The sequence below is a fragment of the Loxodonta africana genome, chromosome 1 (assembly GCF_030014295.1).
Source record: "Loxodonta africana isolate mLoxAfr1 chromosome 1, mLoxAfr1.hap2, whole genome shotgun sequence".
Classification (NCBI taxonomy): domain Eukaryota; kingdom Metazoa; phylum Chordata; class Mammalia; order Proboscidea; family Elephantidae; genus Loxodonta; species Loxodonta africana.
This window is the reverse complement of record NC_087342.1, coordinates 228450968-228477649: the sequence shown is the minus strand read 5'-3', so window position 1 is coordinate 228477649 and position 26682 is coordinate 228450968. Positions and strand designations below refer to the sequence as shown.

Sequence of the window (26682 nt, the reverse complement as noted above, 5' to 3'; positions counted from 1 at the left end):
GTTTTCATTCTCATTGGATTCTCTGAATTTCTTTATTCCATCCTTAATGTCTTCTATAATCCAGTCGTTTTTGAGCAGGGTATTGTTCAGTTTCCAAGTGTTTGATTTCTTTTCCCTGCTTTTCCTGTGATTGATTTCCACTTTTATGGCCTTATGGTCAGAGAAGATGCTTTGTAATAGTTCAATGTTTTGGATTCTGCTAAGGCTTGCTTTATGACCTAATATGTGGTCTATTCTAGAGAATGTTCCATGTGCACTAGAAAAGAAAGTATTGTTGGTAGCTGTTGGGTGGAGTGTTCTGTATATGTCTACGAGGTCAAGTTGGTTGATTGTCGCATTTAAATCTTCTGTGTCTTCATTGAGCTTCTTTCTGGATGCCCAGTCCTTCACCGAAAGTGGTGTGTTGAAGTCTCCTATTATTGTGGAGCTGTCTATCTCACTTTTCAATGCTGATAGAGTTTGTTTTATGTATCTTGCAGCCCTGTCACTGGATCCATAAATATTTAATATGGTTATATCTTCTTGGCGTATTGTCCCTTTAATCATTATATAGTGTGCTTCCTTATCCTTTATGATGGATTTAACTTTAAAGTCTGTTTTGTCAGAACTTAATATTGCCACTCCTGTTCTTTTTTGATTGTTGTTTGCTTGATATATTTTTTTTCATCTTTTGAGTTTTAGTTTGTGTCTCTAAGTCTAAGGTGTGTTTCTTGTAGGCAGCATATAGACGGATCTTGTTTTTTTTTTTTTTTTTTATAATAACTTTTATTAAGCTTCAAGTGAACGTTTACAAATCCAATCAGTCTGTCACATATAAGTTTACATACATCTCACTCCCTACTCCCACTTACTCTCCCCGTCTTGAGTCAGCCCTTTCAGTCTCTCCTTTCTTGACAATTTTGCCGGCTTCCCTCTCTCTCTATCCTCCCATCCCCCCTCCAGGCAAGAGTTGCCAACACAATCTCAAGTGTCCACCTGATATAATTAGCTCACTCTTCATCAGCATCTCTCTCCCACCCGCTGACCAGTCCCTTTCATTTCTGATGAGTTGTCTTCGGGGATGGTTCCTGTCCTGTGTCAACTGAAGGTCTGGGGAGCATGGCCGCCGGGATTCCTCCAGTCTCAGTCAGACCATTAAGTTTGGTCTTGTTATGAGAATTTGGGGTCTGCATCCCACTGATCTCCTGCTCCCTCAGGGGTCCTCTGCTGAGCTCCCTGTCAGGGCAGTCATCGATTGTGGCCGGGCACCAACTAGTTCTTCTGGTCTCAGGATGATGTAGGTCTCTGGTTCATGTGGCCCTTTCTGTCTCTTGGGCTCTTAGTTGTCATATGGGCTTGGTGTTCTTCATTTTCCTTTGCTCCAGGTGGGTTGAGACCAATTGCTGCATCTTAGATGGCTGCTTGTTAGCATTTAAGACCCCAGACGCCACATTTCAAAGTGGGATGCAGAATGATTTCATAATAGAATTATTTTGCCAATTGACTTAGAAGTCCCCGCAAACCATGTTCCCCAGACCCCCGCGCTTGCTCCGCTGACCTTTGAAGCATTCATTTTATCCCGGAAACTTCTTTGCTTTTGGTCCAGTCCAATTGAGCTGACCTTCCATGTATTGAGTGTTGTCTTTCCCTTCACCTAAAGCAGTTCTTATCTACTGATTAATCAATAAAAAACCCTCTCCCACCCTCCCTCCCTCCCCCCCTCGTAACCACAAAAGTATGTGTTCTTCTCAGGTTTACTATTTCTCAAGATCTTATAATAGTGGTCTTATACAATATTTGTCCTTTTGCCTCTGACTAATTTCGCTCAGCATAATGCCTTCCAGGTTCCTCCATGTTATGAAATGTTTCAGAGATTCGTCACTGTTCTTTATCGATGCGTAGTATTCCATTGTGTGAATATACCACAATTTATTTACCCATTCATCCGTTGATGGACACCTTGGTTGCTTCCAACTTTTTGCTATTGTAAACAGAGCTGCAATAAACATGGGTGTGCATATATCTGTTTGTATGAAGGCTCTTGTATCTCTAGGGTATATTCCTAGGAGTGGGATTTCTGGGTTGTATGGTAGTTCTATTTCTAACTGTTCAAGATAACGCCAGATAGATTTCCAAAGTGGTTGTACCATTTTACATTCCCACCAGCAGTGTATGAGAGTTCCAATCTCTCCGCAGCCTCTCCAACATTTATTATTTTGTGTTTTTTGGATTAATGCCAGCCTTGCTGGTGTGAGATGGAATCTCATCGTAGTTTTAATTTGCATTTCTCTAATGGCTAATGATCGAGAGCATTTTCTCATGTATCTGTTGGCTGCCTGAATATCTTCTTTAGAGAAATGTGTGTTCATATCCTTTGCCCACTTCTTGATTGGGTTGTTTGTCTTTTTGTGGTTGAGTTTTGACAGAATCATGTAGATTTTAGAGATCAGGCGCTGTTCGGAGATGTCATAGCTGAAAATTCTTTCCCAGTCTGTAGGTGGTCTTTTTACTCTTTTGGTGAAGTCTTTAGATGAGCATAGGTGTTTGATTTTTAGGAGCTCCCAGTTATCGGGTTTCTCTTCATCATTTTTGGTAATGTTTTGTATTCTGTTTATACCTTGTATTAGGGCTCCTAGGGTTGTCCCAATTTTTTCTTCCATGATCTTTATCGTTTTAGTCTTTATGTTTAGGTCTTTGATCCACTTGGAGTTAGTTTTTGTGCATGGTGTGAGGTATGGGTCCTGTTTCATTTTTTTGCAAATGGATATCCAGTTATGCCAGCACCATTTGTTAAAAAGGCTATCTTTTCCCCAGTTAATTGACACTGGTCCTTTGTCAAATATCAGCTGCTCATACGTGGATGGATCTATGTCTGGGTTCTCAATTCTGTTCCATTGGTCTATGTGTCTGTTGTTGTACCAATACCAGGCTGTTTTGACTACTGTGGCTGTATAATAGTTTCTGAAGTCAGGTAAGGTGAGGCCTCCCACTTTCTTCTTCTTTTTCAGTAGTGCTTTGCTTATCCGGGGCTTCTTTCCGTTCCATATGAAATTGGTGATTTGTTTCTCTATCCCCTTAAAATATGACATTGGAATTTGGATCGGAAGTGCGTTAAATGTATAGATGGCTTTTGGTAGAATAGACATTTTTACTATGTTAAGTCTTCCTATCCATGAGCAAGGTATGTTTTTCCACTTAAGTATGTCCTTTTGAATTTCTTGTAGTAGAGCTTTGTAGTTTTCTTTGTATAGGTCTTTTACATCCTTGGTAAGATTTATTCCTAAGTATCTTATCTTCTTGGGGGCTATTGTGAATGGTATTGATTTGGTTATTTCCTCTTCGGTGTTCTTTTTGTTGATGTAGAGGAATCCAAGTGATTTTTGTATGTTTATTTTATAACCTGAGACTCTGCCAAACTCTTCTATTAGTTTCAGTAGTTTTCTGGAGGATTCCTTAGGGTTTTCTGTGTATATAATCATGTCATCTGCAAATAGTGATAACTTTACTTCTTCCTTGCCAATCCGGATACCTTTTATTTCTTTGTCTAGCCTGATTGCCCTGGCTAAGACTTCCAACACGATGTTGAATAAGAGCGGTGATAAAGGACATCCTTGTCTGGTTCCCGTTCTCAAGGGAAATGCTTTCAGGATCTCTCCATTTAGAGTGACATTGGCTGTTGGCTTTGCATAGATGCCCTTTATTATGTTGAGGAATTTTCCTTCAATTCCTATTTTGGTAAGAGTTTTTATCATGAATGGGTGTTGGACTTTGTCAAATGCCTTTTCTGCATCAATTGATAAGATCATGTGGTTTTTGTCTTTTGTTTTATTTATGTGATGGATTACATTAATGGTTTTTCTGATATTAAACCAGCCTTGCATACCTGGTATAAATCCCACTTGATCAGGGTGAATTATTTTTTTGATGTGTTGTTGGATTCTATTGGCTAGAATTTTGTTGAGGATTTTTGCATCAATGTTCATGAGGGATATAGGTCTATAATTTTCTTTTTTTGTAATGTCTTTACCTGGTTTTGGTATCAGGGAGATGGTGGCTTCATAGAATGAGTTGGGTAGTATTCCGTCATTTTCTATGCTTTGGAATACCTTTAGTAGTAGTGGTGTTAACTCTTCTCTGAAAATTTGGTAGAACTCTGCAGTGAAGCCGTCCGGGCCAGGACTTTTTTTTGTTGGGAGTTTTTTGATTACCGTTTCAATCTCTTTTTTTGTTATGGGTCTATTTAGTTGTTCTACTTCTGAATGTGTTAGTTTAGGTAGGTAGTGTTTTTCCAGGAATTCATCCATTTCTTCTAGGTTTTCAAATTTGTTAGAGTACAATTTTTCATAATAATCTGAAATGATTCTTTTAATTTCATTTGGTTCTGTTGTGATGTGGTCCTTCTCATTTCTTATTCGGGTTATTTGTTTCCTTTCCTGTATTTCTTTAGTCAGTCTAGCCAATGGTTTATCAATTTTGTTAATTTTTTCAAAGAACCAGCTTTTGGCTTTGTTAATTCTTTCAATTGTTTTTCTGTTCTCTAATTCATTTAGTTCAGCTCTAATTTTTATTATTTGTTTTCTTCTGGTGCCTGATGGATTCTTTTGTTGCTCACTTTCTATTTGTTCAAGTTGTAGGGACAGTTCTCTGATTTTGGCTCTTTCTTCTTTTTGTATGTGTGCATTTATTGATATAAATTGGCCTCTGAGCACTGCTTTTGCTGTGTCCCAGAGGTTTTGATAGGAAGTATTTTCATTCTCGTTGCTTTCTATGAATTTCCTTATTCCCTCCTTGATGTCTTCTATAACCCAGTCTTTTTTCAGGAGGGTATTGTTCATTTTCCAAGTATTTGATTTCTTTTCCCTCGTTTTTCTGTTATTGATCTCTAGTTTTATTGCCTTGTGATCTGAGAAGATGCTTTGTAATATTTCGATGTTTTGGACTCTGCAAAGGTTTGTTTTATGACCTAATATGTGGTCTATTCTAGAGAATGTTCCATGTGCGCTGGAAAAAAAAGTATATTTTGCAGCAGTTGGGTGGAGAGTTCTGTATAAGTCAATGAGGTCAAGTTGGTTGATTGTTGTAATTAGATCTTCCGTGTCTCTGTTGAGCTTCTTACTGGATGTCCTGTCCTTCTCCGAAAGTGGTGTGTTGAAGTCTCCTACTATAATTGTGGAGGTATCTATCTCGCTTTTCAGTTCTGTTAAAATTTGATTTATGTATCTTGCAGCCCTGTCATTGGGTGCGTAAATATTTAATATGGTTATGTCTTCCTGATCAATTGTCCCTTTTATCATTATATAGTGTCCTTCTTTATCCTTTGTGGTGGATTTAAGTCTAAAGTCTATTTTGTCAGAAATTAATATTGCTACTCCTCTTCTTTTTTGCTTATTGTTTGCTTGATATACTTTTTTCCATCCTTTGAGTTTTAGTTTGTTTGTGTCTCTAAGTCTAAGGTGTGTCTCTTGTAGGCAGCATATAGATGGATCGTGTTTCTTTATCCAGTCTGTGACTTTCTGTCTCTTTATTGGTGCATTTAGTCCATTTACATTCAGGGTAATTATAGATAAATAAGTTTTTAGTGCTGTCATTTTGATGCCTTTTTATGTGTGTTGTTGACAGTTTCATTTTTCCACATACTTTTTTGTGCTGAGGCGATTTTCTTAGTAAATTGTGGGATCCTCATTTTCATAGTGTTTGACTTTATGTTAGTTGAGTCGTTACGTTTTTCTTGGTTTTTGTCTTGAGTTATAGAGTTGTTATACCTTTTTGTGGTTACCTCATTATATACCCCTATTTTTCTAAGTAAAAACCTAACTTGTATTGTTCTATATCGCCTTGTATCACTCTCCATATGGCAGTTCAATGCCTCCTGTGTTTAGTCCCTCTTTTTGATTATTGTGATCTTTTACCTATTGACTTCCATGATTCCCTGTTATGTGTATTTTTTTTTTTAATTAATCTTAATTTGTTTGTTTTTGTGATTTCCCTATTTGAGTTGATATCAGGACGTTCTGTTTTGTGACCTTGTGTTGTGCTGATATCTGATATTATTGGTTCTCTGACCAAACAATATCCTTTAGTATTTCTTGTAGCTTTGGTTTGGTTTTTGCAAATTCTCTAAACTTGTGTTTGTCTGTAAATATCTTAATTTCGCCTTCATATTTCAGAGAGAGTTTTGCTGGATATATGATCCTTGGTTGGCAGTTTTTCTCCTTCAGTGTTCTGTATATGCCGTCCCATTCCCTTCTTGCCTGCATGGTTTCTGCTGAGTAGTCAGAACATATTCTTATTGATTCTCCCTTGAAGGAAACCTTTCTTTTCTCCCTGGCTGCTTTTAAAATTTTCTGTTTATCTTTGGTTTTGGTGAGTTTGATGATAATATGTCTTGGTGTTTTTCTTTTTGGATCAATCTTAAATGGGGTTCGATGAGCATCTTGGATAGATATCCTTTCGTCTTTCATGATGTCAGGGAAGTTTTCTGTCAGAAGTTCTTCAACTATTTTCTCTGTGTTTTCTGTCCCCCCTCCCTGTTCTGGGACTCCAATCACCCGCAGGTTATCCTTCTTGATAGAGTCCCACATAATTCTTAGGGTTTCTTCATTTTTTTTAATTCTTTTATCTGATTTTTTTTCAACTATGTTGGTGTTGATTCCCTGGTCCTCCAGATGTCCCAGTCTGCATTCTAATTGCTCGAGTCTGCTCCTCTGACTTCCTATTACGTTGTCTAATTCTGTTATTTTATTGTTAATCTTTTGGATTTCTACATGTTGTCTCTCTATGGATTCTTGCAACTTATTAATTTTTCCAGTATGTTCTTGAATAATCTTTTTGAGTTCTTCAACAGTTTTATCAGTGTGTTCCTTGGCTTTTTCTGCAGATATCCTAATTTCATTTGTGATATCATTAAGCATTCTGTAAATTAGTTTTTTATATTCTGTATCTGATAATTCCAAAATTGTATCTTCATTTGGGAAAGATTTTGATTCTTTTGTTTGGGGGGTTGGAGAAGCTGTCCCGGTCTGCTTCTTTAAGTGGTTTGATATGGATTGTTGTCTCCGAGCCATCACTGGGAAACTAGTTTTTCCAGAAAATCCGCTAAAAAAAAACTGCAGTCAGATCCCTATCAGAGTTCTCCCTTTGGCTCAGGCTATTCAGATGTTAATGAAGCCGCCTGCGTGCAGTCCAAATCCCTGCGAGACGGTTCCCCGGCTCGGATGCTGCTCTTTCTGCTCCAAGATCAGTCACTGCCTCCCAGGGACTTCTCCTACCGGCTGCGTCCCACGCCGCCCGTGGAACCGGCTGGTCCCCCTCCCGGGGTTAGTTCAGGGGGGTGGAGCAGGTCTCTGTGCTTGTGCCGTACCTGACTGGTACTCTGGCTCCAGGCTCTGGAAACAATCGCTGCTTCCCCGTATTAGTTCGTTCTCCGTCTCTAAATCTGTGTTTGTTGTTCAGGGTTCGTAGATTGTTATGTATGTGATCGATTCACTTGTTTTTCCGTGTCTTTGTTGTAAGAGGGATCCGAGGTAACGTCTGCCTAGTCCGCCATCTTCCGGATCTTGTTTTTTAATCCATTCTGCCATTCCCTGTCTCTTTATTGGTGCATTTAGTCCATTTACATTCAGGGTAATTATGGATAGGTATGAATTTACTGCTATCATTTTGATGTCTTTTTGTGTGTGTTGTTGACAGTTTCTTTTTCCCACTTGATTTTATGTGCTGAGTAGATTTTCTTTATATATTGTCCTTTCCTTGTATTTGTTGTTGTTGATTTTGTTTCTGCTGAGTCTGTATTTTTCCCTTGTATTTTTTTTTGATGAGTAGGATAGTTTGTCTCCTTTGTGGTTACCTTATTATTTACCCCTGTTTTTCTAAATTTAAAATGAACGTTTATTTCTTTGTATCTCCGTATCTTCCTCTCCATATGGAAGCTGTATGATTACATTTCTTAGTCCCTCTTTATTTAATGTTGCCTTCTTTTATATGATAGCATCACTGTTACCCTGTTTGGGGCTTTTTTTTTTTTTTTTTAATAATCTTGTTTTGATTTTTTTTGGATTTCCGTGTCTGGGCTGACTTCTGGTTGCTCTGCCCAGTGTTCTAGTGTTGGGTCGATACCTGATATTATTGATTTTCTTACCAAAGAACTCCCTTTAGTATTTCTTGTAGTTTTGGTTTGGTTTTTACAAATTCCTTAAACTTGTGTTTATCTGGAAATGTCTTAATTTCATCTTCATATTTAAGAGACAGTTTTGCTGGATATATGATTCTTGGCAGGCAGTTTTTTCCTTCAGTTTTTTAAATATGTCATTCCATTGCCTTCTTGCCTGCATAGTTTCTGCCAAGTAGTCTGAGCTTATTCTTATTGGCTCTCCTTTGTAGGTGACTTTTCATTTATCCCTCGCTGCTCTTATAATTCTCTCTTTAACTTTGGTTTTGTCAAGTTTGATTGTAATATGTCTTGGTGACTTTTGTTTCAGGTCTACCTTATGTGGAGTTTGATGAGCATCTTGGATAGGTATTTTCTCGTCTTTCACAATATCAGCGAAGTTTTCTGCCAACAAATCCTCAACAATTTTCTCTATATTTTCTGTTATCCCTCCCGGTTCTGGTACTCCAATCACTCATAGGTTATTTCTCTTGATAGAGTCCCACATGATTCTTAAGGTTTCTTTATTTTTTTTAATTCTTTTATCTGATTTTTCTTCATATATATTAGTACCAAGTGATTTATCTTTGAGTTCAGAGATTCTAGCTTCTACTTGCTCAATTCTGCTCCTCTGACTTTCTATTGAGTTGTCTAATTCTGTAATTTTATTGTTAATCTTCTGGATTTCTGATTGCTGTCTGTGGAATTTTCCATCTTATTAAACTTTTCATTATGTTCCTGAATAATCTTTCTAATTTCTTCAGTTGCTTTATCTGTGTGTTTCTTGGCTTGTTCTGCATATTGCCTCATTTCCTTCCTAATGTCTTGAAGGGTTCTGTGTATTAAACTTTTGTATTCTGCCTCTGGTAATTCCAGGAGTGCACTTTCATCTAGAAGATCCCTGGATTCTTTGTTGTGAGAGCCTGTTGAGGTGATCATGGTCTGTTTCTTTATGTGACTTGATATTGACTGTTGTCTCTGAGCCATCTATAAGGTATTGTATTAGTTTATGCTTGCTTACTGTGTTGTAGCTGCTTGCTTTGTTTTGTTTTGGTATACCCCTATGGTTTGCTTGAGTGAGCTAGCTTGATTATTTTCACCTTTGGAGCTCTCGTGTTCTGTCCCCAGTCGGCCAGAGCTGTTATCAGGTATATCAGTCTAGGAGTCCATTCAGTTTTCTTGTATGAATTCAGCTCAGGTTTCCAGGTACCTAATTTGAAGTGTGTGGTACAGGCTCTGTCCTACAGTCTTATTAGAGGGGCAGGGGTGATTGGCTTATATACTGATATCTGATTGCAGCAGGGGGTCACGCTCTGAACAAGGCAGGGGGCTGAGAACCAACCCCTGAGTGTCTCTGAGGAAAAGGCGTCTCTGTTCCCTAGAGTGTGCTGGTGGGTGGGTTCTGCAGAGGGACCTTGGGCACCCAAAGTTTTTGGTTGTAAGGACTGGCAGGTACCAGTTATCTCTGGACCCCTCTCGTGGGTAGCTGGCTGACCTGAGTGGAGCTACCAGTCCTTAGGTCCCTGATGAGGGTAGGTGAGGACCTTGTTTAATAGGCAAAGCAATGTCAAACGTCAAACACCCACCTCTCTACCACACAGCTGAAATGGTTGGAGTTTGCCAACAAGGGCCTATTCTCCTGAAATAGGCCCACACAGGTCCATGCAGAAGGGAAAGGTGCTCAAGGTCCATGGATGGTTTATGCCTGGACAGGAGCTGCTTCTGTCCTGAGTTCCCCCGGTTAATGGAGCTAGCAAATTATCTTTTTCCCCAGCTGCAAATTTTTTCCTTCCCCAAGGGCGGGAGGATGGCTCTAGGTGCTCACCAGGGTCTATCTCAGGCCCAGGGATTCAGCCGCTGAAGCCGGCTTGGGGGTGTGGGGGCATGGTAAAATATATGCAAGTACTTAGCTTTTGCCAAGAGCGCCATTCTCCCCAGGTTCCAGAGGTGTGAGTAGGCTGTGTGGCTGGTTGCTTCTCCGTGAGGTAACTGCGGCTGAATGCTAGTACCAGCCCACCATCCCTGTCGCTCTGGGAATGGTGCCTGAGGGCTCCCCTCGATTCAGGTCCAGTAATTCCTCTCCACTTCTGAACAGTCTTTTCCTCCCCCTGCCCCTCAGTTCATTGTCTAAGCTTGCCTTTGATGCTCAGAGCTCCCAGCTTGTCACAAATATACTCGTTTCACTTGTTTTTTCAGGTCTTTGTTTTAAAGGGGGCTCGCCAGAAGCGTCTATTCCACCATCTTGGCTTCGCCTCTATTTCCTATCTTTTTAATGACCTCTTGCTTTCTTCATGTATGATGTCTTTGAAGTCATTCCACAACTCATCTGGTCTTCAGTCATTAGTGTTCAACCTGTCAGATCTATTCTTGAGATGGTCTCTAAATTCAGGTGGGATATACTCAAGGTTGTACTTCAGCTTTTTTCGACTTGTTCCAGTTTTCTTCAGTTTCAGCTTGAACTTGCATCCGAGGAATTGATGGTCTGTTCTGTGGTTGGCTCTGGCCTTTTTCTGACTGATGATATTGAGCTTTTCCATTGTCTCTTTCCACAGATGTAGTCAATTTGATGCCTGTGTATTCCATCTGGCAAGGTCCATGTGTACAGTCGCCGTTTGTGTTGGTCAAAAAAGGTATTTGCAGTGAAGAAGTGGTTGGTCTTGCAAAATTCTATCATTTGATCTCTGGCATTGTTTCTGTCACCAAGGCCATTATTTGCTAACTACCGATCCTTCTTCATTTCCAACTTCCATATTCCAATCGCCAGTAATTATTAATGAATCCTGATTGCTTATTTGATCAATTTCAGACTGCAGAAGCTGGTAAAAATCTTCAATTTCTTCATCTTTGGCCCTAGTGGTTGGTGCGTAAATTTGAATAATAGTTGTATTAACTGGTCTTCCTTCTAGGTGTGTGGATATTATCCTATCACTGACAGCATTGCACTTCAGGATAGATCTTGAAATGTTCTTTTTGGATGATGAATGCAACACCATTCCTCTTCAAGCTGTCATTCCCGGCGTAGTAGACTGTATGATTGTCCAGTTCAAAATGGCCAATACCAGTCCATTTCAGCTCACTGATGCCTAGGATATTGGTGTTTATGCATTCCACTTCATTTTTGATGATTTCCAATTTTCCTAGATCCATACTTCGTACATTCCAGGTTCTGATTATTAATGGATGTTTGCAGCTGTTTCTTCTTATTTTGAGTTGTGCCACATCAGCAAATGAAGGTCCTGAAAGCTTTACTCCATCCACGTCCTTAAGGTCGACTCTACCTTGAGGAGGCAGCTCTTCCCCAGTCATCTTTTGAGTGCCTTCCAACCTGGGGGGCTCATCTTCCAGCACCATATCAGACAATGTTCTGCTGCTATTCATGAGGTTTTCACTGGCTAATGTTTTTCAGAAGTGGACTGCTGGGTCCTTGTTCATAGTCTGTCTTAGTCTGGAAGCTCAGCTGAAACCTGTTCGCCATTGGTGACCCTGCTGGTATCTGAATACTGGTGGCATAGCTTCCAGCATCACAGCAGCACACAAGCCCCCACAGTACGACAAACTGACAGACACGTGGGGGGGTTGACATGAGTCAGTATCAACTTAGCAGCAACAGGGTATAGTGGGAACATCATTCGTATTCAGAATAGTTAGCTAGTTGTGATTTTAATAATTATAAAAATAGAAAAACTTTGAAGAGATAATTCTATTTATTTTGGATTTCTTGAACATTATTTCTTTCACAGAATGTTCAAGTAAATCTATCTGGAGCGAATTCATTGAAATGATTCTACTTACTTCGGATTTCTTTGACATTATTTGTTCTAAAGAATAGTCAAAGAAATCCTTCTGGAGTGAATTTGTCAAATGAACTTAATCTGAAGCTCATTTAGAATTGATGCTGCCTGTATGTATGAATAAGGAGCCCTGGTGACACAGTGGTTAAGCACTTGGCTGCTAACCAGAAGGTTGGCAGTTTGAACCCACCAGCAGCTCTGCAGGAGGAAGATGTGGCAGCCTATTTCTGTAAAGATTTACAGCCTTGGAAACCCTGTGGGGCAGTTCTACTCTGTCTGATAGGGTCACTATGAGTCAGAATCAACTCAACAGCAGTGGGTTTGGTTTGTTGTTTTTATATATGTAAGTAGTTTCCGGGGCTTTGAGCCATTGTTTCTTACCTTTCCCTCTGATGACAATGAAGAGCAGAGATGATGGTAGACCCAGGACCACAGTGGCAGAACGTCACTGTGTTAGACTTTCTGAATTCTCAGGCCCAGACACTAAACACTAGACTGTACTGTCTGTCCTGAGACCATAGATTTCTATTAAATGCTTTTAAAAAGCCAATTTGGTCTGAACTCCAAAACAGGCTTGGCTCTTTTGGCCATAGCAGATTAAAATTGAGACTGTTCTCTTGAAACCTGTATGGGCTTTATGGTATAAATATCGATACAACTTTGCGACCAGAGACGTAAAAAGAGAGACCACTGGAACTGTTTTTGTAGTCACCTCCGAACTTTATTCCAATGCTATCTTTAATTAGTTGTCATATTGCAAGAGGCCTCTGGTTAATGGCTTTCAGTTACCAGGAAGTAATCAAGCCATGGAGACTCACGTGTGTTCCTTTGTACCTTTTGTTTTACATAGACATGGTTAGCAAGAGACTGTCCTGCTCTCCGCATTATATCTGTGGAGTACGACACCAGCCTCAGTGACTGGCGAGCAAGGTGCCCCATGGAAAGGTAACAGGGAGACACCGTTATACTGGGAGGGGAGGGACATGTGAGAGGGGAGGGACATGTGAGGGGGGAGGGACACGATCACAGTGGATCCTCTGCCTGGGAGGGGATTTTTTGTTTTTTGAACATTTTATTGTGCTTTAGGTGAAGGTTTTCGGAGTAGTTAGTTTCCCATTCCATAATTTGTGTTCAGATTGTTCACGACATTGGTTATAGTCCTTGCAGTGTGTCAGCACTCTCCCTGTTACCACCCTGAGCTCTCCCATTTCCATTCACCTGGTGTTCTGCCACTTCCTGCCCTCTCATCTTTGCTTTTGGGCAGGTGTTACCCTTTTGGTCTCATATAGATGATTGTTCTAAGGAGCACTTTCCTCACGGGTGTGACTGTTCACTTTATAGCCTGTCTATTGTTTGGGTGAAAGGTGGTTTCTGGGAGTTCCAAATTAGAAGGATGTCTAAGGACCATAGTCTCAGGTTCCTCCAGTCTCTGTTGGACCAGTAAGTCTGGTCTTTTTTATGAATTTGAGTTTTGTCCTATGTTTTTTTCCCACTGTACCTGGAATCTTCTGTTGTGATCCTGGTCAGAGCGTTCAGTAGTGGTAGCTGGGCACCATCTAGTTCTTCTGGCCTCAGGCTAGTGGAGGCTGTGGTTCCTGTGGTCCATTAGTCCTCTGGACTAATTGTTTCCTTGAGTCTTTGGTTTTCTTAACTCTCTTTTGCTCCGAAGAAAGAGACCATTAGAGACCAATAGTTGTATCTCAAGCTTTTGAAGCCCCAGACAGTACTCATCAGAGTAGGATGCAGAACATTGCCTTCATGAGCTATATTATGCCAGTCGACCTAAATGTCCCCTGACACTGTGGTCTTTAGCCTTCAAGCCCAGTAATTCAGTTCCGTGATGGGAGGAGATTTTTATTTTTTGATGCCACAGGCAGGATTTTCTTAAGAAAAATTAACCTAGCTTTTTTCTCTTCGTTTTAGAGGGAGTTAGCTATAAAGAAACAGTAAAACAGGATAGGGCTTAGATATTTGTCAGTGTTGGGCTCCTAACATGGTTTCCTTACAACTATCCTAACAGTAAGGACCCTGGGTGATAAAGCAGATCTCCTTCTCTACCAGAAGTAAAACTGGTGCTCTCTGCTTTTGTGTTCACAATCACACCAGCTAGAGAAAGTAGAAGAAAAGGTAGTAAGCAATATAGGCCCTGTATGTCACCTGTATGTCATGTGCCAGTTGTGAACATAGAGAAGGACACTGGGTTTCTGAGTACAAGGTCTAGACTGTTGCCCGATTCTGCCTTTGACAAGCCACTTGACTTCTCTCAGTGTGTCCACAGGTTGAGAGTCAGTCTAAATCAAGGTTATCCCTGTGTGCTCTCTGGAATGGCGTTGAGGGCCAGCAGGCAGGCAGACCCCAGGTCTCCATCCCATCTCACCCACAGTGGCTCTGAAGAGCCTGCATTATGAACAAAGGGGCCTACTGATGAAAAGTTTGAAGCTACCAGACTAGATGGTTTTGAAGTTCCCTTTCAGTTGGAAAATCGCTTAGTTCGAATTCTCTAATAGCTTTCTAGTATTTCTAAATAATAAACCCAATGATGAAGGCTTGCTCCTTGCAGTGTAAATACAAGTAGAACTAAGCAGCAGTGACTGCTGACTTTTTGGAGGTGAACTCACAAGAGAGCCAGGTGGTCTTCAATGACTCTGTCACTGTCAGGCCAGGGAATGAGGTGGGACCTGCAGGGTCCTCAGTGGTCTGTCGGTGGGAGCCCCAGCTTGCCCGGTAAAAATCACTAGACACACACTATATGCTCAGACGACGATTGTTAGGTAAATAAATGGCTTGTCCTGCGCTTAGGTATTCCTAGTTATGCCAGTGTTAGCAACTTCAGAAGTCGTGCAGAGAGAAGAGGGGTTATTCCCAGCCCTGAAACGTGGTATGTAGCATTAGTCCAATACAAAGTGAAAAGATTTTGCCTTAGAAAACGTGGGTAACACAATCTGGGGGATCTGCAGCCTCCTGTCACACCTGCTGTTTTCGTTTTGTTCAGAAAGTCTATTGCATTCAGAAGCAGTGAGCTCCTCAGGAAGCTCCGAGCGGCTGGCGTTGGGGACAGGCCCATGATCTGGGTGTCACACAGCATGGGGGGTAAGTTGGGCCTCACTTCTGCAGAGGGGGCATTTCGACGCTGTCGCCAGCATGGAGGCCAGCCCTTATGTCCAAATTAATGTTTTCAGCCATCACTAGGAGTTTCAGAATTACTGCTTTCCTTCCATGCTGTTTTTCTAGAAGGGGACAACAGTAACAGACCTTAGAAAAGGGACAGGAGTTTGAGCACTTAATGCAATGCTTTCATGTAGTGGTAATGAATAAAAATCAGAATCAGCCCCTGACTTCTGTGAGCCCTGCTTCCAAACACACTCAGCCTTCCCGGCTGGCGGCGAGGCTCCCCTTTCCTCCCTGTCCCCTCTCCATCAGAGTCCACACTGCTTCAGTGCCTGCAGCCCCAGCCATTCCTGTCTGCTTTCTGCTCCCCGAGACCTTACGCTTGCTCCGATGCCGCATCAGCTCCTTCCTGCCTGCTGCCCCCCGATGCAATTCTAAGTTCGCCAATTTAGTGTATCTCATGAAATGCTCAGGGCAGGTGACTCGAGGGGCTTTGTGCTGAGAAGAAGGTGGATGTAGCCCTTGGTGTCCTCAGAGCGCCACTGTCACCACCTGTGACCTTCATGCCTCACTGTAGGCCCGTGGGGGTGGAAGAGCAGGTGCTGTCCCAGGGACATTTTCCCACAGGAGCTTGTTTTCCATGGCAGGCAAGCTTCAGGGGCCCATGTGTTAGACTAGCAGTGCTGTCTTCAGTACGTGGTCATTGGTGGGCTGCGGGGGCAGGGTGGGGAGACCAGCTGCCCCATCCCCCTTCATTTATGAAGCCCAACAGAGCAGAGCACCCTGAGGGACAGCGGTCTTGTAGATCTCACCTGCCTGTGTAGTTGTTGTTGTAGTTAGTTCTGACTCATAGGGACCCTATATAAAACAGAGGGAAGCGCTACCTGTTCCTGCACCATCCTCATAGTCGTCGTTATGCTTGAGCCCCCTGTTGCAGCCACTGTGTCAGTCCATCTCATTGAGGGTCTTCCTCTTCTTCACTGGCTCTCGGGTTTTCCAAGTATGATGTCCTTCGACTGGTCCCTCCTGATAACACGCCCAAAGTACGTAAGTCGAAGTTTTGCCATCCTCGCTTCTAAGGAGCATTCTGGTTGTACTTCTTGCAGGACGGAATTGCTGGTTCTACCTGCCTGTAATGTGTACTGTATATCCTAGAGGACAGGGGTATTAACAAGTGCTAAATCTTCAACCCCTGGAAGAGAACCATATTCATGCCTATTCCAGAGAAAGGTGACCCACCCGAATGCAGAAATTATCAAACAATGTTATTCGTATTACACGGAAGTAAAGTTTTGCTGAAGATCATTCCAAAGCAGCACCAGCAGTGTGTTGACAGAGAACTGTCAGAAATTCAGCCTGGATTCAAAAGAGGATGTGGAACCGGGGATATCATTGCTGATGTCAGATGGATCCTGGCTGAAAGCAGAGAATACCAGAAAGATGTTTACTTGTGTTTTGCTGACAATACAAAGGCATTCGACTGTGTGGATCATAACAAATTTATGGATAACATTGCAAAGAATGAGAATTCCAGAACACTTAATTGTGCTTATGAGGAACATGTACATAGATCAAGAGGCAGTCGTTCCAACAGAACAAGGGGATACTGCATGGTTTAAGGTCAGGAAAGGTGTGTGTCAGGGTTGTATCCTTTCACCGTATTTACTGAGTCTGTATGCTAAGCAAATAGTCTGAGAAGTTGGACTGTATGAAGAAGAATGGGGCATCAGGATTGGAGGAAGACTCATTAACAGCCTGCATTATGAAGATGACTCGGCTTTGCTTGCTGAAAGTGAAGAGGACTTGAAGCACTTACTGATGAAGATCGAAGACTACAGCCTTCAGTGTGGATTACACCTCAACATAAAGAAAATAAAAATCCTCACAACTGGACCAGTAAGCAACATCATGGTAAACATCATGGTAAAAGACTGAATCTGTCAAGGATTTCATTTTACTTGGATCCACAATCAACACCCAGGGAAGCAGCAGTCAAGAAATCAAGTGAAACATTGCATTGGGCAAATTTCCTGCAAAGGACCTCTTTAAAGTGTTAAAGAGCAAAGATGTCACTTTGAGGAGTAAGGTGCACCTGACCAAAGCCATGGTGTTTTCAGTCACCTCATATGCATGTGAAAGCTGGACAGTGAATAAGGAAGACCGAAGAAGAATCAATGCCTTTGAGTTACGGTGTTAGCGAATATTGAATGTACCATGGGCTGCCAAAAGAACGAACAAATCTGCCTTGGAAGAAGTACAACCAGAACGCTCCTTAGAAGTGAGGATACTTCATCTCACATTCTTTGGACGTGTTATCAGGAGGGATCAGTCCCTGGAGGAGGACATCACGCTCGGTAAAGTAGAGGGTCAGCAAAAAAGAGGAAGACCCTCAATGAGATGAATTGACACAGTGGCTGCAACAATGAGCTCAAGCATAACGACGACTGTGAGGATGGTGCAGGACTGGGCAGTGTTTCTTTCTGTTGTATATAGGGTCACTGTTTTTTTTTTTGTGAGTGGAAACTGACTTGACAGCACCTAACAACAACAGCAGCAGCATCTTTAGGCCCTGTTCATGGTACTACACCCAATTCTTGTTTAAATGTTTTTTTTAAAGAATCTCTGTGTGTGTGTTTTGCATTTTTGTTGTTTTTAGAATAATGGAGGGAAGAAAAATAATTCATTGTTTTTCATTCTTTGTGTGTCTAGGTCTTCTTGTCAAAAAGATGCTGGTGGAAGCCTCTAAGAAGCCAGAAATGAGTACTCTTATAAACAATACCAGAGGAATGATTTTCTACAGTGTCCCTCATCACGGGTCCCGTCTGGCTGAATACTCAGTTAACTACCGCTATCTTCTCTTTCCCTCCTTGGAAGTCAAAGAGCTCAGCAAGGGTAATGCTTACCTTCTATCACCAAGGACACTGGGATTTAAAATTAGAAAAATTACACACTGTTTTGCTTTAAGTATATTTCCAAATAACCAATGAAATGCATTTTTTCATGAGTTTGGGAAATCATCAGCTTTAAAAATATAAATGAGCTTTTGAGATTTCCAATATGTTAATTATAAAGCACTGTATTTGTTTTGACTAAGGGTTTTCTCTTTCTGGAACTCCTATTAATCAGAATTTTGAACTTTTGGCTTGAGCCTTAGTATGCTGTTCTTTTTTGTTCGTATTTTCTCTTTGTTCTGCATTGTTAGAGAGTTGCTTGACTTTTATATTCTGACCCTGTGGAACTTTTTTTGCAGTCAAATTTTATTTCTTAAGAGTTCTTTTTTGTATCACCCTCTTTGTCTGTGGATGTATTCTCTCTTCAAATCACTCTAAAGATAATAGAGGGTTTTCAGAGCTTCCTTTTGTTTCTTCATTTATATGTTTCCTCTGTGGCCAGGTTTCTCTTTGCTTACCTGTCTGCCTCTTTTAGGCTATAGGATTTTCTCTACAATCTGGGGCTTCTTGGCTGCCCTTCTGTACGTGAGGATTAGGGAGTAGGAGAGGATGGGCCCTCTGTGATTGTGGACAGGTTGGGCTGGCAGAAGGCTGTGCTTTGCGGCGGGGGATGGGGTGCAGTCTCCCCCCAGCACACTTCCCAGGGGCATTGCTTCTTGCTGGCAGGAATGTGAGGGAACGCATCCCTGAATGACTATCCTTCCAGTTCCTCATTGCTTTTATGCCTGATGGCTTCCTGGCATGAGACTGTAAGCGTGTACTCAGGCCGCCATCTTGAGTTAGAACTTGGATTTCTCCTCACGATTTGAAAAGTTGGCACATTCTGTCATGGACTGGGCAGACGGAGCACGCTCTTGTTCTCTGTGGTTTTACAGATTCCCCTGCCCTTAAAGCACTACAGGATGACTTTCTGGAGTTTGCTAAAGACAAGAACTTCCAGGTGCTGAATTTCGTAGAAACACTACCAACCTATGTCGGCAGCATGATTAAACTCCACGTGGTACCAGTGGAATCAGCAGGTATTTCTTCCTTCGAAATGTGTTGCCCATTATATGCACAGCTGGTGGTGTCTGGTGGTTAATGGTAAATGTCAGCTTTGATATCCAGCTTCTCAGCTTTAGGAGGCAGGTTCATGAAGACCTAGATCTGTAATTCTGTTTTCTTTTTAGCTATAGATAAAACTTTCTCTGCCAACATACAACCTTGGCCCTACCCGTCCTCACTCCCTTCATTTAATAAACGATGACGAAAGTTAATTGGCTAACCCCAAGGTAGCCCTCAGCAGTGACCTCTGTTGTTTTAAGAATCAAACCCTTCTATCAGCTAGATTGAAAGGGCCATTTTACTTAATAGACTGATAGCTGCATGTAGAAACTCTAAAAAGTCAACCAAAGGGATGGAAGCTTTAGTAAATGGGAGATATATGGGAAATACTGAAGCAGCCAAGATTCCAGTGGAGAAAACTAGTGTTAACCTGCAGTTCCTTTATACTCCTGGGGTTGAGGGAAATGGCCAGTCCCTGCTACTGCAGGCTTTTTGAGGATACGGCCTAAATCTTGACTCTTTCCAGCCTGCCATATTATTCTGTGCATAGCAGATACCCCATCAATTCCGTCACTGAATTGATTGTCCCCACCCAGCTACTGGTCGGCTTATATATTACCTATGGAACCCTTTTCTGATCACCTGAGGCCGGGTAGGTGCTGTCCTCGTAGCACTCAGCCCCGCCCTGAGCTCCCGGCAGCCAGGGACAAGGTGCGTCTGCAGCACCTGCCAAGTGGGTCTTCCCACTGCACAGTGAGATTTGTCTGAACATCGTTGTATATCATCTCAGTAAGTGGAAAATGCTTAATGCTTCGTACTAGAACTTAAAGAAGCTTTACCCTCAAAGTAATATGCCATCGTGTGAGGAGTCGCTATTTGGTAGATGAAGAACTTACGTTCAAAGAACATTTGCCAGATGTTAAACAAACCACTTTGGAAGCTTGAAGCAAAAGGAGAATCATTGTCAGAGCCTTGTCATGGCTCTGCCTGCCCCCTTCTCCCAAGGCTCCCGGAGGCTCTTTTTCCTTTATAGCAACCCCCCCTGCAGTCCCCACCTAGCATGCCTCACCAGTACCTCTTGTCACTTTGGTTGAGGTGGACTTTGCTAGACTGAAACATGAGATACTCTTCCAAGTCTTTCAATGAATCAAGCACTAAATAACCCTTCCCGCCTCAGAGTGATCATGGGTGTTTGGGTATAGGCCACACGTGTGATGTTCTCAATCTCTTCATCAACACGAGGGGGCTTGTCATAAAGATGACAGAATAGACTCTGGTTAAAGAGATGCAGCTGTGGTCATAACCTGCAGGCGTGGAAGGTTCTGAAGATGGTAGTGCTCCAGCTCTGCTCCCTGTTCATTAGGAAGGAGACAGGACACATACAAACAACTTGTGAAAACCATAAAATTATAATTACATATGCTAGAACACATGCTTTGTCCAGTGTAACTCAACTGCAGTCAAACCTCAAGTTCCTTTATCTTTTAAAAATCCCTCGTTGTTGTTAGCTTCGACTCATGGGAACCCTGAGCGTTCAGAGCAGAATACTTGGTAGGGTTTTCAAGGCTGTGACCTTTTGGAAGCAGATCGTCAGGCCTGTCTTCTGAGGCGTTTCTGGGTGGGTTTAAACCACCAACTTCTGGCTAGAAGTTGAACACTTAACCATTTGCACCGCCCAGGGCCTCCTAAGTGTCCCTTATCCCAACCAAATCAATATTAGAACAACTCATCTGGCTTCTTGCAATGTTGACAAGTTGGGGGTGGGGAGAACTCATATTTTTACTTAGGTTTTATTAACATTTTTGTTTTCTTCAGATTTAGGCATTGGAGATCTGATCCCCGTGGATGTTAACCATTTAAACATTTGTAAGCCAAAGACAAAGGATGCTTTTCTGTACCAACGCACTTTACAATTCATCCATGAAACTTTAGCCAAAGACCTTGAAAACTAACCATTGTCCTGGTCCATTTTTCACATGTGAACACAATGCAAGAAACTTGGTGTTCTCATTCTCTTTTAAGCTCAAGCAACCGTGCAAACATAGTGATTATGACATTAACGTAGTCTGGAATATGCTGCAGGCAAGAGAACATTTTCCTCAGTCCGGAAACCAGGAAGCGCAATCACAGACGGAAGTGACTGAAGAATGAAAGGCCTGGACTCCTTCCACGTAGAAGAGATTCCCTGGGCACCACTGTTGGTGGTTGCAGTGTGGTGCCTCGTGGCAGAGGGCAGAGTTGCTGTGGATGGAGAAGAACCTCTTCCTGGTGAGCAGCTCCCAGCTCACTCCAGGAGGCACACAGGCTCAGGGGGAGAGCCGACTTCAGCTTCGCTTCTCAGAAAAATGCCACCTGGAGGGTGCCGCACACGGTGGAGAGAAGACTGAACCAGAGCGGAGATGACTGTTTTGTTCTGGGTATCTGCGTGCTGTAAATTTTTAAAAACTCATCTGTGTAAGTCTTTGTCTAGCGCGTCACCACAGTGTCAACTTTATTCAACCTGCCCACCATGCACGAATCAGCTCGTGTTTCTCTTCGTATTGCTGAGAGCAAACCTTTTGCTTAAAAAACAAAATTCAAGCTTATATTCATTCTTTCCAGACTCTAGGTACCTATACTTACAGTTTGTCCCAGATAAAGTAGCTAAATCTACTATTGATCAGAGTATGAAATAAAACTAAGTCATTATGTATATTAGCCATACTTAGTATCAGGATTCTCAGATTTTCTTTGGTCAAATAAAGTATACCTTTCTTGCTCACTTGGAAGTGGTAATGCCCTCCACCATGTGAGAAGTAGGAAATCATGTTGATGGACTTTTTTTTAAAGTGACAGCTTTATTGAGATAATTCACACACCGTAAAATTCACCCTTTTAGAGTCTAAGTCAGTGCGTTTTAGTATATCCACAGTGGTGCAGCCACCACCACCATCTCATTTCAGAACACTTATCATCCCCCCATAGTCACCCGGTACGTAGGTACCCATTAGCACTCACTCCCCGACCCCTGGCAGATGCTAATCGACTCTGTCTCCATGGCCTTTCTGTTCTGGGCATTCCATAGACATGGAATCATACAGTGTGTGACCTTTTGAGACTGGCTTCTTTCAGTTGGCATGTTTTCAAGGTTCATTCGTGTTGTAGCCTTGTCACAACTTCATTCTTTTCTATTGTTGAATAATATTCCATTCGGTGGTTCTACCCCATTTTGTTTACCCCCCATCCGTTGGTGGACATTTGGGTTTGTCCCACCTTTTGGCTGTTACAAAGAATGCTGCTGTGAACGGTCATGGTCAAGTTTTTGTGCGGACATACACCTTTGGTTCTTTTGGGCTATAACTAGGAGTGGGGCTGCTGCGTCCCATGGTACCTCTGTGCTTGGCATGCTGAAGATGGTGGACTTTTGTAGACAGGGATGGTCAGAGCTAACCCTGGAGTACAGCATCTGAAGGCAAACCAGGGTCGTCAGTAAACCCTATCAACGTCTGATCGTTCAGGTGTGCAACAACAGAACAGGTGACGCAACCACTAGCTTTACTGTGTAGACACAGGTGATGGTAGGTGACCACGGTGCACTAGGTAACGGGTGACGTGGCGGGGGAAGGGGCAGATAGGTTTGCATTTCCTATTTCTCTTGGCCCTGAACCAGAGCACATACACCACTCTTAGAAACAGCCGCTCATTAACTTCTAGGAACGGACTGAAACCCCATTCCTAAAAAAACCCAGTGTACTCGTTATAGCCGTGTTTCTAGAATAAGATCTGGAAGAGAGACCCAGAGTATCACTAACCTGCCAGAAGAGGTTCGTCAGCAAGACCTAACGTTTCCTGTTATTTGTGTCAACCCGTCATCCATCTACCAACCTGTGAAATGGGTATGATGCCCCAGGTTGACCTGATCAATTTTGTGAGATTTAAGTCATTAATATTTTTCTTAAAAGCATTGGCTGAAAAACACTTTAAGGTCACAGAGTATGAAAAATATATGGATCTGAAATAATTTTCAACTTAGAACGATAAGTAAAATGGTTCTTCCCTCAGTTCAGTCATCCTTGTTTAAATATACGTTCTAGGAAAAATTGCAAGTGAAGGTCCGTTTTGCCTTTCTCCTTATAATACAGGTCACTAAATGATCTTGTTGAAGGGGGAATGGAATAGAGTATAGCAGTTACAGATGAAAAAGTCAAGTTACCTTCATTTATAACCCTTTCACTGACCACATTCTCCCAAACTGCAAGATCGCCTTGTTAGCCCTAAAACTCCTAGAACAGGACACCAAGTTCTCCTTTACAACAGAATACAAATGTCACCTAAGAGCCATCGGGAAACCCTGGTGGCGTACTGGCTAAAAGCTACAGCTGCTAACCAAAAGGTCAGTAGTTCGAATCCACCAGGCGCTCCTTGGAAACCCTATGGGGCAGTTCTACTCTGTCCTTCAGGGTTGCTGTGAGTCAGAATCGACTCCGTGGCAACGGGTTTGGTTTTTTGGTTTAGGAGCGACTGAGACTACAAGGCACCTTTCTCCACACTCTGAGCCATGACACAGGATACATGCCGGCCAGAGTCGTGGGGGAGGCGGGTCGCATGTTGGATGGGAGTGCCCGAGGTTGGTTGGTCCGTGCCAGCACTGAGTTCCTTTTGAGAAACACAGCGGGTATTAAAACAATGTGATAGCTCTTTTGAACTTTGTTCATATAATGCCCCTCAAATTGTTTGTAATTTGGGAAAGTTAAGTGTGAGGCATACCCTCCTGAATTTGATGTTCAACAAATGTCATTTACGTAGAACTGAGTGCACTTTTATGTAGGCTGTTGAAAACTTCCCCAAATGGTAATCACTTAAAATACTAGAACTTTACCTTATAAAAAAAGCAGTGTTTTATTATAAGTTAACTTAAGGCAGAAGGCATAAAAAGACAGTTTCATGTCCAAGAAATTTTCAAATTTAGAAGCAATCATTCTTGTAAAAATTCCAGTTAATCTGCCTTTGGCTTGGCCTTGGAGTTTAGGAAGTGTCACAGTTTAACACCTGGGCCCAGAGTTTGGAGAAACTAAGGTTACTAGAACCATAGATTTTTTGTGTAATCAAAACGGTACTACCATGTCTTAAAGCTAATGGATAAAGAAAGCCGAATATGTGTGGGTTCCCGGGACGTTGGAAGTGCCTTGATGGGAGCAATCTCCAGGTACAAAAGGCATTCATCACACCTGATTCTGTGATTTAGATTTCAGAGTAGTTTGATATCTGAGATTAAAACAGATGTTTTAGTTTGAAAAACAAACAGTATGAAAAGCCCACAAGAATTTCATGATGCTCAGTCTTCTCATCTCTAAAATACGAATAACGCTAGCTCATAGTCTTATTTAAAGCACCACCTGGTACATGGTGCCTAACTGATGTTCACTGAATAAAAGTTCTATTTTCCTGTTGAGATGAGGAACCACTTAGGAGGCTGTTATAATCAGAGATTTGAACCGATTCGTTCTGGTTCAAATCCCTGCTGAGAATTTGCGTTTCCACCCCAGATATACCGAGTCAGAATCTACAGTTTAACCGGATCCCCAGGTGATTCTTATGCATAATAAATGATGAGGAACACTGCTCTAGTGGTTCTCAGAGTTGGTCCCTGACTAACCAGCAGCATTAGCACCACCTGGGGATTTGTTAGAACTGCAGATTCTCAGCAGGGGTTCAAGCCCTGATTATAATCCAGGCAACGTGTGAAAGCTGAATTAAGACCGGCTGTGGAAATGGAAAAGATTCAGAAGCGTCTGGTGGTCAGTCAGACGTCGGGGGAGAGAAGTCAAAAAACAGAAAGGTATCCTGCTTGAACAAGGAATTCTAATAACCTGAAATGGAGATGCAGAATGGATTTGATTGAGGATAAACCGAGCATGAAATTTTTTAGGGCTTTCAATGTTTTAAATAATCTGTTTTACTCTGATAATCCCAGATATCAAAATACTCTGAAATCTAACAAGCGGACACTCTTTGTGCCAGGAGATGGAGTTCCCTCACTCTCCAGTGATCCCAGGAACCCATGCATATTTGGTTTTCTTCTCCAATTAACATATCATCTGTCCAAGTTGGATTCATACCAAGGATGCACAATTTGTTTTGCATGGGGAAATTGATTAATGTAAGTCACCATATTACAAACAAAAGGAGAAAAAAATGATCATTTCAATATATGGATAAAATTATCTTTGAGGAAATTCAACAAACCACTCTTGAAAAAGATAAATTTAGTGAGCCAGGAGAATTTCCTTAATCTTCTCTAGTAAAGGGTATCAAAAAACAGTAAAATAATCAAGAAAATAATGCAAAAAGAGGCAGTAAAGGAGAAATGAAAGAACAAAAAATGCATGAGACACAGAAAACAAAAAAGCCCAGAATAATGCACACACATATATGGGCCCTTGATTTGTGACAAAGGTGGTCCTGTTGAGAGCAGTGAAGAAAGACTTAATAGATGGTACTTGGCCAGTTGGGTACCCACAATGAATCCAGAAAAAGTTGAATCTGGTTTCCCTCCCCCCAAAAAACACACCCATTACTGTCAAGTCTTCTGACTCATAGTGACCTTATAGAACAGAGTAGAACTGCCCCAGGAGTGCCTGTTGGATTTGAACTGCAGACCTTTTGGTTAGCTGCTGTAGCTCTTAACCACCACGCCACCAGGGTTTCCTGGTTTCCCTCAACCAGGTACAAAAATCTCTCCAGGTGGATTACAGACTTAAATGTGGAGGGCTAAACTCTAAAGGTTTTAGAAGATAACAGGACAATGTCCCTGGAGTAGGGAGGTATTTTTAAAATAAGTTACAAAAAGCACTAACCATAAAATCAGACAACATTAATAAAGACTTTTCATCAAAAGACCCAAGAAAGAAAGCAAAACAAAAGCCACAGAATGAGAAGGCATTTGTAACACAGTATAACAAAGAAGACTCAACCAGAATACATGAAGAACCCCTACAATTCAGTAAGACAATCCAATAGAAAAGTGGGCAAAAGATTTGGACAACACGCCAAGTCTGAGACACCATGCCAAATCTGCATGGTACTTACAAGTGGTCCCCAAGTTCTAGATAATCAGGAAGCCATTAGAAAAAGGGAACCAATAACTAATATGGATTGCTGCATAAAAATCATGTTCTTCCAGTCAGAGCCGGAATACACATTAGCAATGGAAAGTAGCCTTTATTACTTATAATAAGCAGACAGCATACAACCGATGAGCAGTACCCCATGGCTCAAAAGCTGTCTGGGCAGAGATGACGACTTCCATGCACACCCCACTTTGTGTCGTGGATGAGTGAGTTAAATGGGGCAGTTATATGACACACCGATCCCCTCTGGCTTCTGGAAGCTTTCCCGGGGTGGGTATAAAGAACTCTTCCGTGAAAGCTCTCCAACTGGTTTCATGGGTGAGGGACACAATGGGAGCCTACCTTCCACCAGACTACCCCGGCCAGGTAGATCCACTTAGGTGGGCTACAAGCTTAGTGTTACACTTGCTGCCCATCAACACTGTAGCTGAGGAAACAAAACTTTCTCTCCCAACGATTTTATACTCTCAGCCTACATGGCTCACCATGTGGGCAAACCATCAGGCCTCATCACACCTCTGAGGCTTACTTAGCATGGCCCCCAGTGACCCCTC

General features: G+C 42.0%; 1 protein-coding gene across 4 annotated transcripts in view; it reads left to right on the top strand.

Annotated features, from left to right (window-relative positions):
• SERAC1 (serine active site containing 1) overlaps positions 1–21780 on the top strand; it is a 60891-nt gene extending 39111 nt beyond the window's left edge. For all 4 annotated transcript variants that reach the window (XM_003419200.3, XM_023559339.2, XM_023559338.2 and 1 more), the window contains 5 exons: positions 12767–12861; positions 14909–15006; positions 17734–17916; positions 18851–18994; positions 20835–21780. In XM_003419200.3, the coding sequence (XP_003419248.1) occupies positions 12767–12861; positions 14909–15006; positions 17734–17916; positions 18851–18994; positions 20835–20971 (657 nt within the window). In that variant the 3' untranslated portion in view covers positions 20972–21780. The remainder of the gene's footprint in view (positions 1–12766; positions 12862–14908; positions 15007–17733; positions 17917–18850; positions 18995–20834) is intronic.
• Positions 21781–26682: the final 4902 nt, after the last annotated feature.